At 40.3% G+C, this 12397-nt stretch overlaps 1 protein-coding gene across 2 annotated transcripts; it reads right to left on the bottom strand.

The window, feature by feature from the left end:
* Positions 1-723: 723 nt before the first annotated feature.
* LOC146661525 (uncharacterized) lies at positions 724-10520 on the bottom strand. 2 transcript variants are annotated; one of them, XM_085418014.1, is made up of 5 exons: positions 10333-10520; positions 8789-8857; positions 8630-8678; positions 3405-3497; positions 724-1730 (listed from the first exon to the last, which is right to left on the bottom strand). In XM_085418014.1, exons 1-5 carry the CDS (start codon positions 10470-10472, stop codon positions 1419-1421), a joined length of 663 nt encoding a protein of 220 aa, XP_085274140.1. In that variant the 5' UTR covers positions 10473-10520; the 3' UTR covers positions 724-1418. The 2 variants fall into 2 exon arrangements, with proteins under 2 accessions (XP_085274140.1, XP_085274139.1); XM_085418013.1 differs by lacking the exons at positions 8630-8678; positions 8789-8857; positions 10333-10520 and adding exons at positions 4309-4464; positions 4624-5246.
* Positions 10521-12397: the final 1877 nt, after the last annotated feature.

Genomic DNA, 12397 nt, shown 5'->3' with positions numbered 1-12397 from the left:
TCATTGCATGAAGACCTAGGACACATAGAATAGAATAGAATTAGAATAGAATTCAACTTTATTGTCATTGCACATGCACAGGTACAGGGCAACGAAATGCAGTGTGCATCCATCCAGAAGTGCTTTAGTGATATAGATATATTACAATATATATTAGCAATAATATAGATATGTGAGTATATTACAGAAATGGGTCTATTATGGTATGTTATAATGTACACGGTATGAAGTATGTTGTGAATATTCTATAACTATAAGTATGTACAGGCTGTAGTGAGTACAAGCTATGTACACACTCAAAAAAATAATTCATTGGATGAACTTAATTTCATCTTGCCACCTATATTCCATCTAAACAAATCATGTTAAATCAATCCATCTTGATTGTGTTGTTTCAACACTAAATGTGTTTGTAAGTGTAACATAATTTAAACATTAACATTCAGTTACTAGTTCATGTAACAAGACTGACTTTTGATGTGCCAAAGTGTTTAAACAATATAACATGAATTTAAATTAATTTAATTAGACTAACTTGGTACAAACATGTTAACTGAATAAAAATCAAATTAAAATATTTGTTTGTTTCACCAATGTTAATCTTGTTGAATGAACAAATGTAATTTATGTCTGTAGTACTTACACCAATCATGTTTCAGTTAGTGTTTGTATTGCTTATGTAAACATTACTTTTAATTAAATTAATGAAACATACATAAATGATAACTTGCAAAACCATCTTTTATTTTGCTTGAACATTCTTAAAACAGTTGGCAGGATCCCAGTTCAGCCTAGCTTTCTCCCCTTTAACGATCTCATACCAAGACCACAGAACTTCCAGATCAAGACATGCTGACTGAAAGAAAAAATACAATAAAATAACCCTAACCCTAATAATAAAAATGAAATAAGTCTGTTGAATAGTTTGCAGACAAAAAATATTATCCCCAAAGCAACTTTCGTAAAATGTAGTAAAATATGCATTGCAAACAACAATATGAATTTTAACACAATTTAAAGCTCAGACATAACATTCAACATTACTATGTTGCTTGCATACATTAGTCCTCCATTTAATCAGGCTGTATCCATTAATAGTGACTTTATGCTATTTAACGTGTGGAGAAAACATTCAATTTTGAGTATAACTGCTCCACTCAAACAATTTGTGAAAACCAGTGTGCATTTGCCTTTGTAACAATTGCCATCTGGCAAAAATCAGTGTTTACACTTCAAGTGTATAAGACTTTAAGTTATGGACGAACAATCTTTGTGTAATAGCCACAGAGCAAACCACATAGTTTATATGAACATTTTTTAACTTACAATTTTAAACTTTAAAACAGTAAACACATATTTGCATTGCAGAAACCTTGAAAAAAAAATATCTGGCTTGCATGAGTCCGTTTCAAGCTCATTCACCCCATTAGCTTGTTTTTTAGGAACTGTGCCTTGGATGACAACCTCTGTCCATCCAGCTTCATGATAATCTTTTGCAAGACTTCAAAAGTCCATTTGAGCTCCGGTGGGTAGCTTAGGTTCAGACAGTATATCAGTCCAAATAACAGAGCACAAGCAATTGCAATGCTCCTCAAACCAGTGAGAACCTCCACGCCTTCAATCAGGACACCGATGTTCTCTGGGTCATCTCCAGGCTCCGCACCCTCCTGATGTATGACATACACTCCCATCACAGTTTGTTCCATGGCTTCAGTGTTGGCCTCAGTGTTCTGTGACGTAAAATATAATAATACATTTGTTTGAGTCTACATATGAAAAAAAAAAAAGGAATTCAGCAATCAACAACAACAACAACAACCTTTATTTATAGAGCACATTAAAAGCCTTAGGCATACCAAAGCGCTTTACAAAAAACAATAAAATAATACAGTTAAGAGCATTAATATCAAATATAATAAGAACAGCAGACAATGTTCACAGTAGAAAGCCACTAATAAAATGGACTGCAGCACATAGATTTATAGCAGACCCAGTGCCGCATGATAGAGAACACCAAGAATGAAGGAATAGTAAAAAGTTAATGCAATAGGTCGGAGTTAACAGTCAGCATTTAACGGGTAGAGAAGGCAAGTTCAAAAAGATAAGTTTTAAGGCGTGCTTTAAAAGAAAAAATAGAATCAGACTCCCGAATGCCAATCGGGAGGCTGTTCCATAACTCAGGTGCAGCAAAGGCAAACAATCGATCGCCTCTAGATTTCAACCGAGATCTGGGCTGAACTAACAATAACTGCGAGGATGACCTTAAAGCCCTGGCAGGGACATAAGGGTTTAAAAGTTCCTTAAGATAGGTTGGTGCAGTATTATTGATAATTTTAAAAGTAAGCAGCAAATTGAATACGGTATTTGATAGGCAGCCAATGCAGCTCAGCAAGAACCGGAGTAATATGGTCAAACTTCTTGGTTTTAGTTAGAATACGTGCCGCAGCATTCTGAACTGTCTGTAATCTATGTAGAAGGGTAACATGGAGACCAGAATAGAGTGAGTTACAGTAATCTAGTCTTGACGTTACAAAAGCATGAATGAGCTTTTCTAAGTCATTATACGGGATATAGTGTCTGGCCCTGGAGATGAGACGAAGCTGATAAAAACTAGATCTGACAACAGCAGACACCTGTTTATCAAGTTTAAAGGAGCTGTCAAACAAGACACCCAGATTCCTGACAGTATCAGAGAAAGAACTAGTAAGAAAGCCAAAGGCATCTTGAAGTTTGGCGCGAAGGGCATTACTGCCAAAAATCATGATTTCAGTCTTTTTTTCATTGAGAATAAGAGTATTTGCCAACAGCCATTTCTTGACCTCACTCATGCACTCATGAAAGTTATTTAAAGATAAAGCGAGATCATCATGTAACTCAAAATAAATCTGGATGTCATCCGCATAATAGTGAAAAGCAATGTGGTATTTCTCAAAGATAGCGCTTAAAGGAAGCATATACAGTGAGAAAAGGGTCGGGCCTAACACAGAACCCTGGGGGACACCACAGCAAACAGGTACAGGGGAAGAGGAGGATGAGGCCAGATGTACCGAAGAAAGCCGATTGGAGAGGTAAGATTTGAACCAGTCCAAGGCAGTGCCCTTAATGCCAACAGAGTGCTCTAATCTTGCGACTAGGATGTTATGGTCAACCATATCAAATGCAGATGAAAGATCCAATAGAACTAAAACAGAAGGACGACCATCAGCGTGAATATGCTGATATATTTACTAAATTCTATGTCTCTGGTTTCACACCTCAGAAATTTGACATGAAACAAAACAAGGACCAATTGCAATATCTTTTATTCACACGTGGTGTCACATTTTACCATTTCATATATCGAAATTACCCATAACTCCTGGAGCAAATTACATAACACAGAACAACTTGTGAATATAACTGACCGTATATTCCTTCACAAGTTTCTCATGGTCTTCATTCAGGTAGACACACAAGGACTTCAGGATGCATGCTCGTCTTGTATGTATTGTGTCATCCTAAGAAAAAAGGGAATCCATAATGACAATATTTAACTTTTAGGCAGCAGTTTGAAAAAGGAATACTTAGTTTGGAAGAGTCCAAAAGGCCACATGGTAAATAGACTGGTTCTTATATAGCGTTTTTCTACTCAGAGCACTCAAAGCTGCCTTTATACAACAATTCATTCACCCAATCACTTTTTCTAAACTGTTTAAATGGCCTGTATTTATATAGCACTTTACTAGTCCCTAAGGACCCCAAAGCGCTTTACATATCCAGTCATCCACCCATTCACACACACATTCACACACTGGTGATGGTAAGCTACATTGTAGCCACAGCCACCCTGGGGCGCACTGACAGAGGCGAGGCTGCCGGACACTGGCGCCACCGGGTTTAGTGCTTACTGTCTAACATTCATACACATTCACACTCCGATGAATGCATCGGTGAGCAACTTGGGGTTAGTATCTTACCCAAGGATATTTGGCATGCACACTGGAGGAGCTTGGGACCAACCCGCCAAGCTTCTGATTAGTAGCTGACCTGCTCTACCACCTGAGCTACAGCCACCTCAAAACATCTGTCTAAACCAAATCAGACACAAAATGAGGCAACACTAATGTTTTTTTTGGGGGGGTTTTCCCCATTTTGATCAAAATTAACCATACGATTTTATCACTTATTAATATAAGACTGATGCTTATATAATTTGTATAAAATATGAAAACCTCTTAGGACTTTTGCCTACCATATGTATAGATATCTTTGCTCATAAAATTGCCAGATTATGGGCATAAAAAGTTCTTAAGCACAGATCTAACCCACCTTGGAGATGGCCACCATGATGTGTCTCATTTTTCTGCCAGCCACCCCACCTTTGCCTCGAAAGAGCTCCATCATGCGTGGAGTGTACAAGTCTAGCTCATAAAAGAATCTAGATAGCAGCGGTACTGTCGATATGCGCAGGAATTCCTTGTCAATCTGAAAAACATGAACAATGCACTTATAATATGCACCAGAGGAAGGACATACCAGGAATTATTAGCTGTTTTATCACTATGTTATGTCAATATTAGTGAAGCAAGAAATAACTGGTCAACCATAAACACACTCTAAAAGTTAGACATATAGGACATGCACCTCTTTCTCGGTGAACAGAGCTGGCCATCTGCTTTTAAAATCTGCAATAAAGGGCTGTCCTTGAATAACTTCTTGCCTTCTGTACGAAAAAGTCTTCTGCATTTTCATTGTCACTATATTGTCATTGTTTCTCTTCTGAACCTCTGAAAGCAGTGCAATTCTCTCTTTTTCCAGGCTGTCAGTGGTTTCTCCTTTTGGATACTGCGGACAGTAATTGACTTCTGCTCTTCTAGGCTTTTTCACATTCAATGCTGCCTTACTTTTGTCTTGGGCCTTGTTCTTTAGTGAATTTACCAACACCTCAGCACAGCCCAGGCCTCTCAGTTTGGTCCGGACATTGGCCATTTTATACTTGAGGCTAATTTTCCAACCATAACAGCCATTAAAGGATCCCTGCTCCCTCAGACAAGGATGCTGTTTGACAAGGGCTTCTGCAACTTCATTCAGGTCATTGTCAGTTGGATAGACTTTAAATTTTATTATTTCTTCAGCCAGCCTTTCTAAAAGGTGGGATTTCAGTTTTGGTGAGGGGGTCAAATGAGTTCCACCAGCAATGAACTCAGCATTGGCCTTTTCAAGTTGCAGTTCAGCCTCATAGCTGAAATGAGGGACTGTGAAGACACTTGGCCACACTGACAGTCTTGTAGACGGTGATGAACCTGACGATGAAACGGGCCTTGTATTGTCTGTGTCTGAAGACCTTGAAAAGGAATGTGTTGGACTTCGCACTGGTTGACATGTCACTCCATCTTCTGTAAAACTTTGCAACTGCACACTATCCAAGTATACAACCTTTAAAGTTGCTTTATCATTAATTTCAGAGATCGCAGTCAGATTTACAAAATCATTTCCGAAATCAGGATCTTGATATTGAAGACGAAAATCCTGTTGCACTCCAAAATTTGTCTTTATTTCCTGACACAATTCCTCAATGGAGTCTGATATCCCAGCTGGTAAAATTAGTTTCCTGGCATCATCTTCTCCGAGAATGATCCTCAGTCTTATGGGCTGGGGCATCATGCTGACCTGGACAAATATCAAATATTTAAAAAAATAAATAAAGATGTACTCATTGACTATTGTGCGAGTGTGTGTAACAAATTCTAATGTCAACGATAATTTGATGATGTCACCTTGGCCTCGAGGAATTTTTTTACTGGAGAAGTGAATAGTGCATTTTCCAGATTTGTCTTGCATTCTTCTAATTAATGACAATTCTTGCATAAGATGCTTAAAAGAAATCTACTCTCAATAAATTAAGTAGCAATTGGTCTGCAAAGTATGATGTATTATTTACTGTGCCAGGTGATATAGGGGGAAAATACTTACAAACATCACTCCTGTTTACCCTGCAAGTTAGTGTGTCTCTTCAGAGTAACCAGACGCAGGCCTCCCACTGAATAGGCAGCTAACGGGTAGTCATCGAGTAGTTCCCCATGCTCAATCAGAGACACCTCTCTCGCATGTGACATGTCAAGCTCAAAAGCTCTGAAGTGCTCTCGATACCAAGCAGAGAACTTTTTTACAAAAAAGTATATTCTGCCATGCAAAATAAAAATCTGCAGAATTTCTGCAAACTCTGGCAAACCAAATATTTGCCCATGAACAACTATCATTCCTGTGCTGTAGTTCATGCCATTGTATGACACGCTTTTTGTAATATGGACATCAGTTTCATCTGGTAATCTTTGCTTTATAGCTACTGCGATATCACTTTTCAGAACATCAATTGGTACTGATGAGCCAACATTTACCATTAAAGGTGTCTTATGGTCAGAAGAGTGCAAGTCAGAGGCAATCACGAGCTGATGTTTTTTGGCAAGTGTAACAGGTATGTTCTTAAAACAGTTTGTATGGCGAGCAATTTGTTTAAAAAAACTATGTTTCGCCTCAAATCTCATTGTCCATTTGTGGACAAGAGGCCCAAAATGCCGAATCAGAGCAGGGTAGTGCTCCAAATAATGATGTTTAGGGAGAAGACTGTTGTTTGGAAAAAGTTCTTGGTATCTCTGGCGATGTTCACTGATTTTACACTCAAGGTAGGAAATCGACTCATCAGACTGGACAGGGGCTACAACAAGCTCCACAATGTCCTTCAGATCCAAAACAATATGCCATGCAGGTTCATCCTCTGGAACAAGTGGACCAATAATTAGAGGCAACAAACGAAGCAGAGACCAATTTTCATGTGCATTTCCACCAATATTTTTTTTTTAATGAGAAAGTCTGGGGAATTGCATGAGGCCGGTTGGTTTTATCTGCCCATTTATACTCAAAATTTTGGATCAAGTTGTTAAGTTTTTCTAAGGTGAAATACTTTTTAGAGATTAAAAAAGAAAAACAATGCGCAAGCTCCACTGGTATTATGCCCTCTAGCAGATCATGTGCTACATCTGGAGGGTAGCCTGCAGTGACATGAAAATGGCTCAGATTCTTACTCAAAATACAATCTCGCTTAACTCCACAACAAGCACTTGCTGTTTCTTGTGCACGCTTCAAATGGAATTCATGAAGTTCCGGTGTTCTATGCTCAAAATCACCAGCAGTCACTGACTTTATTTCAGATTTTTTAGCTGTACAGAATCTGCATATGTATTCAGCAGAAAAACTTTCCACAAAACCTGCCAGCCCATGGGCTCCTAGGTTGTCAGCTATGACGCAGCTCACAGTTCCTTTAATACACTCGTTCAACTGACTGATGAACACACCATGTTGCTCCAAAGTTACCAGATCTCTCAAAAGTGGATCAAAGACTTTTTCAAACCCAAATGTCCTCAAATCTTCACTCTTGCAAAGGATTGCCAAATAAATGGATGAAAGGGCTGAATGAGAACCAGGTGGTAAATTGCCCAAGACCCAATATACACCACAAAGCTTGTGCTTTTTCCGTGAGGTCCCAAGAGGATTACAAACCTCAAAATCATCAATATAAAGGTTAATAGAAATTCTCAACTTCTCACCATCTAGAAAGCTATTTCTTTTATAATGCTCCCCATCTCGAAAAGATCTGTAAACCCTCTGATCACCATTCAGATTCTCTCTATTTTCTTGAGCTATTTGTTCTTCAATCACTCTATCCAGCAATTTATTGTGACTCAATATTTCCTGCAATAACTGTAATAAAGGGATGTACTGAAATGACTTCCTTTGGTCTATCGATAAAAAATACTCAACAGGCTCTACAACCCTAAAATTTTGTATGTAGTATAGTTTTCTTTTATAAGGAGTGGCAAGAGGGCCACACTTTCCCAATATTTTAGCCACAGGGTTAGAAACACATACAGAATTTGCAAGCTCTTCAATAACAGCCTGACTAATATGGAGGTTATGGCTCTTAAAAATTTCTGTAATTGTACGTTTTGTCAGAGGTACACTAGCTGAACTCAACAGAAAAACTAACTCCTCTAAGAACTCATCTAATCCTTTTGCTGGAACATGAAATATGTGTTCCAATTTCAACAATATTACTGCTAATTTCCGTTCAATTAGTTCGGGCTGATTTTCAACAGCACTATTATCACATTCTGTCACTGACTCACTTTCAAATTCACCATAGGATACATCTTCAGAACAGCTAGCCCTTACGTTATCAGAGGACTCTATCACTTGAACTGGGTCCACACGTGTAACTACCCTGTCTTTAAAATCTTTAAGTGTGTGTGGATGATGCTTCCTCTTTTTGTGTGTATAAAATGTATTGTAAATATTTGTCTTGAAAGGGCAACCAAGAAACACACAACTAACTGTCTCGTTACTTCGCAGATGTGTTCCAATATGGACAAAAAAATCTCTCTCAGAGAAGACGTCACTGCAGTCACATAACTCACATTTAAAAGTTACTGAACTTGAAGCTGTCTGTGTAAACTGAGATGAATGAGCTTTATAGACATGAGTGTTCAGTCCACTCCAAGTCTTAAATGTGCACGGACAATTAACATATATGCACAGATAATGTTGACCTATTCCGTAATGATGATGTAGTTTATAATGTTGAAGTAATTTGTACCTGCTGCTCTCTCTGGTAACACAATGCTTGCACTGCCACATACACGTCACTGATAAAAAATGAAATATGCATTAGAAAACGTCAAGGAGATTAAACTTCTGCATCATCCAAAAAAAATAAATAAATAACATAATAATAATAAGGCAAACATGAACTTACCATGTATTGTTGAGGAGGTGCATAAGAATCTCAGAGCATGGGAATGTGGCTTTATTTTGTGATGTATTTCTGGGGAGAGAAATTAATTAAAACAAAGTTATTACTCTGACAAATTTGTGTTAATATCTACATACTGTGAAATGTGAAGACTGTTACGGTGCGTACACACTGAACGCGATAGACGCGACCAGAGCTTCAGGTTTACATGTAAAGTCAATGGAGGAGCACGATGAAGTGCGACTGGGGGTCCAGCTAAACTTCGGAAGCAGATTTGCATTGAGAAAACGCTTTTCTGCCTACTTCACACGACTGACGCCTTTGAAGCGCGAAGTAAAATACGCACTAAAGTTTGTGTGGTGCATTTTGTGCATTCGCGCTTATCACGTCTACCGCTCGAGTTGGTAAAATCTGCGGGACAGCAGCTCCTCAAACTCGGCAAGGGACAGAAGGTGGTACAGCTGAAAGCGGCCGTCATCCAGACAGAGCTTCTGGAGCAAGTGGTGAAACTCACCAAACTGCTCACGCTTGAGGAAGACCTGATGGACCCAGGTACAGTGAGGACGTCCTTTAGGCACTGCTCTGCTCTCCACAGCAAATAGAGAAGGGAGACTCTTTCTTCAAACGCTAGATTGACAGCTGCCATTTTAATAACATACCGTCTGGCACTACTTCCTCCCAGATCTCTTCTTCATACGCGTGAAAATTGCATATAAACCTCGACCAGTTCATGCTGGACGCGCTTCGAGGTGCAAATGTGCACGCGATCAGCTAGGGGCATCTATCGCGTTCGGTGTGAACGCACCGTTAGTCAGCCTAATGCAGAGCACCAGAGAAACTATAACCCAAACAATTATCCACCTAAATCATTCTGAATTCAAAAATTAAGTGAATATATTACAAAAAAAGAAAATGCACATGCAATTATTGTGACAGATTTTATCTTACTCCTTGTTATTAACTCCCCTAAACGCTGGTTTAGTTGAATTAAACCTTTCATCAATCCAGTTAATGCGGTTGCCCGCGACTAAACTCCACTGACAAAAACAGGAATTTTAGATAGAGCATCATAAAACACTCATAAAATCACCAAAACCATGTCGGTCAGTCTTACCACTACTACCAACAATCACCAACTCCGGTTAAGCAGAAAGTAACCCTTCATTCATGGAGCTATATGCGAAGACGTTACGGCTCTACGCGGCTTTCCCGCTCTTCAAAGTTAGCTAACTCCAGAGAAGAAAAACAGTCCTACCAACGCAGATAACCATGAAACACACCTCATTCAAAGTCGACAGAAACAAAAACAAAAAAACGAACTTACCAAAATAACCTCATCAGTTTTTGCTCTGTTGCAACAATTAGCGACTCCGGTTAAGTTTAAAAAAAAAACATTAAATTCACCGACTTACATTTGAAAAATGTTTGGGTCTACAACCTCCCTGCTATATATAAATCTCCACACTACACAGGTAAAAAATTTTAACTAATAGTATTTATCTCTCACTCCACTAACCTAAATAAATATATCAAGAAATATTACTTACCTCACTATCAGGTATGCCAAAGAAGTAACTCCACGTGCGCTCGTTAACTTCTCAACGGACCTTTCCGCATCCGGTGGGCGTGGAGCATGCGCAATACATGACGCTATCAGAGCCTTTGGTTTGATGGACCTCATTCTCATTGGATTGCCATGAACGAATTTAACTCATCAAAGTTTTCTTTGATTTATATTCAACAAAAAAGAATGAATCATTTAATGAGCATAAAAATGATTTCTTCATGTGATGTAAACATATTACTACTTTGTTAATCAAACACATGCCCTAGTTGATTTTTTTGAGTGCAGGCTATGAACAGGATATAAATATGAAAAACTATACAGAATATGAAATAAATAACTTTACAGAAATCTGAGATATACAGCTATACAGAAATGGGAACTATGCAAGTTGTAAACAGTTGTAGGATTAAAAATTATCGAATGTACAGAATGATTATTTACACAGAGCTATACAGTAGTGCAGTTAAGATAAGTGAGATATAATTCCTACAGAGGCTATATAAAGTGCTAGTGGTTGTGAGTGGTGGTTCAGTCCATGTTATTATTGTGTGTTTGAGGGTACAGTTGTCCATTGTGGGTGTGTGTATGTTCAGTCCATGTGTTAACGTGGGTCAGATGTCAGGAGGCAGAGTTCAGGAGTCTGACAGCTGTGGGGAAGAAGCTGTTCCGGTACCTGGTGGTCTTAGTCCGGAGGCTCCTGTAGCGCCTCCCAGAGGGCAGGAGGGTGAAGAGTCCATGTAATGGGTGACTGGGGTCTTTGATGATTTTCCCAGCCCTTTTCAGACACCGCTTCCTGTAGATGTCTTTTATGGCAGGAAGTGGTGCTCTGGCGATGCGCTGGGCAGTTTTCACGACCCTCTGCAACGCCTTCCGGTCCGAGGCAGAGCAGTTCCCATACCAGACTGTTATACAATTGGTCAGGATGCTCTCGATGGTGCAACGATAGAAGTTCACCAGGATGTCTGAGGACAGGTGGTTCTCCCTCAGAGTCCTCAAGAAGAAGAGGCGCTGGTGAGCCTTCTTGACCAGCTTGGAGCAGTTGGTCGTCCAGGTGAGATCCTCGGAGATGTGGACTCCCAGGAACTTGAAGCTGCTCACACGCTCCACAGCCCTCCCCCTAATGTGGATGGGTGGATGTGGGTCAGCATTCCTCCTGTAGTCCACGATGAGCTCCTTGGTCTTCTTGGTGTTAAGCAGCAGGTTGTTTCTGTCGCACCACTCAGCCAGACGATCCACCTCCTCCCTGTAGGCGGCCTCATCGTTGTCACTGATGAGGCCAATCACCGTGGTGTCATCTGCAAACTTAATGATGGTGTTGGAACCATCAGCAGGTCTGCAGTCGTGGGTGAAGAGGGAGTAGAGGAAAGGGCTCATCACACAGCCTTGTGGTACACTGGTGTTCATCGTGATTGTAGATGAACAGTGGTCATCCAGCCGGACATGTTGTGGGCGGTTGGTCAGGGAGTCCAGTAACCATTTGCAGATGAGGGAACTGATGCCCAGGTCTGTCAGTGTCCTGATGAGTTGTGAGGGGAGGATTGTATTGAATGCTGAACTGAAGTCTATAAACAGCATTCTGGCGTAGGTGTTGTTGTTGTCCAGGTGTGAGAGGACAGAGTGCAGTGCGATGGAGACTGCATCCTCTGTGCTCCTGTTCTGGTGGTATGCGAATTGGTGGGGGTCCAGGGTGGGGGGGGAGACAGGATTTGAAGTGTGCTAGGACCAGCTGCTCTAAGCACTTAGTGATGATGGGGGTGAGTGCTACTGGGCGGTAGTCATTGAGGCAAGATGGGTTGGAGTTTTTGGGTATCGGGACGATGGAGGTGGATTTGAAGCAGGCCGGTACCACAGCGTGGGCCAAGGACAGATTGAATATGTCTGTGAGCACTCCTGCAAGCTCCCCAGAACACGCTCTGAGAACACACCCGGGAATGCCATCAGGACCTGCAGCCTTGTGGACATTCTGCTCAGCACCGCTCCTACATCGGTGGGGGAGAGAGTCAGAGGTTGGTGGTCTGGTGTCATGTCTGCTTTGGTTGTGGTTG

This window comes from Rhamphochromis longiceps, linkage group LG9, assembly GCF_057381845.1.
Source record: "Rhamphochromis longiceps isolate RC_006_pf linkage group LG9, R_longiceps_female_GT1.1, whole genome shotgun sequence".
NCBI lineage: Eukaryota > Metazoa > Chordata > Actinopteri > Cichliformes > Cichlidae > Rhamphochromis > Rhamphochromis longiceps.
The sequence above is the reverse complement of the archived record's forward strand: the minus strand, read 5'-3'. Positions and strand labels throughout refer to the sequence as shown.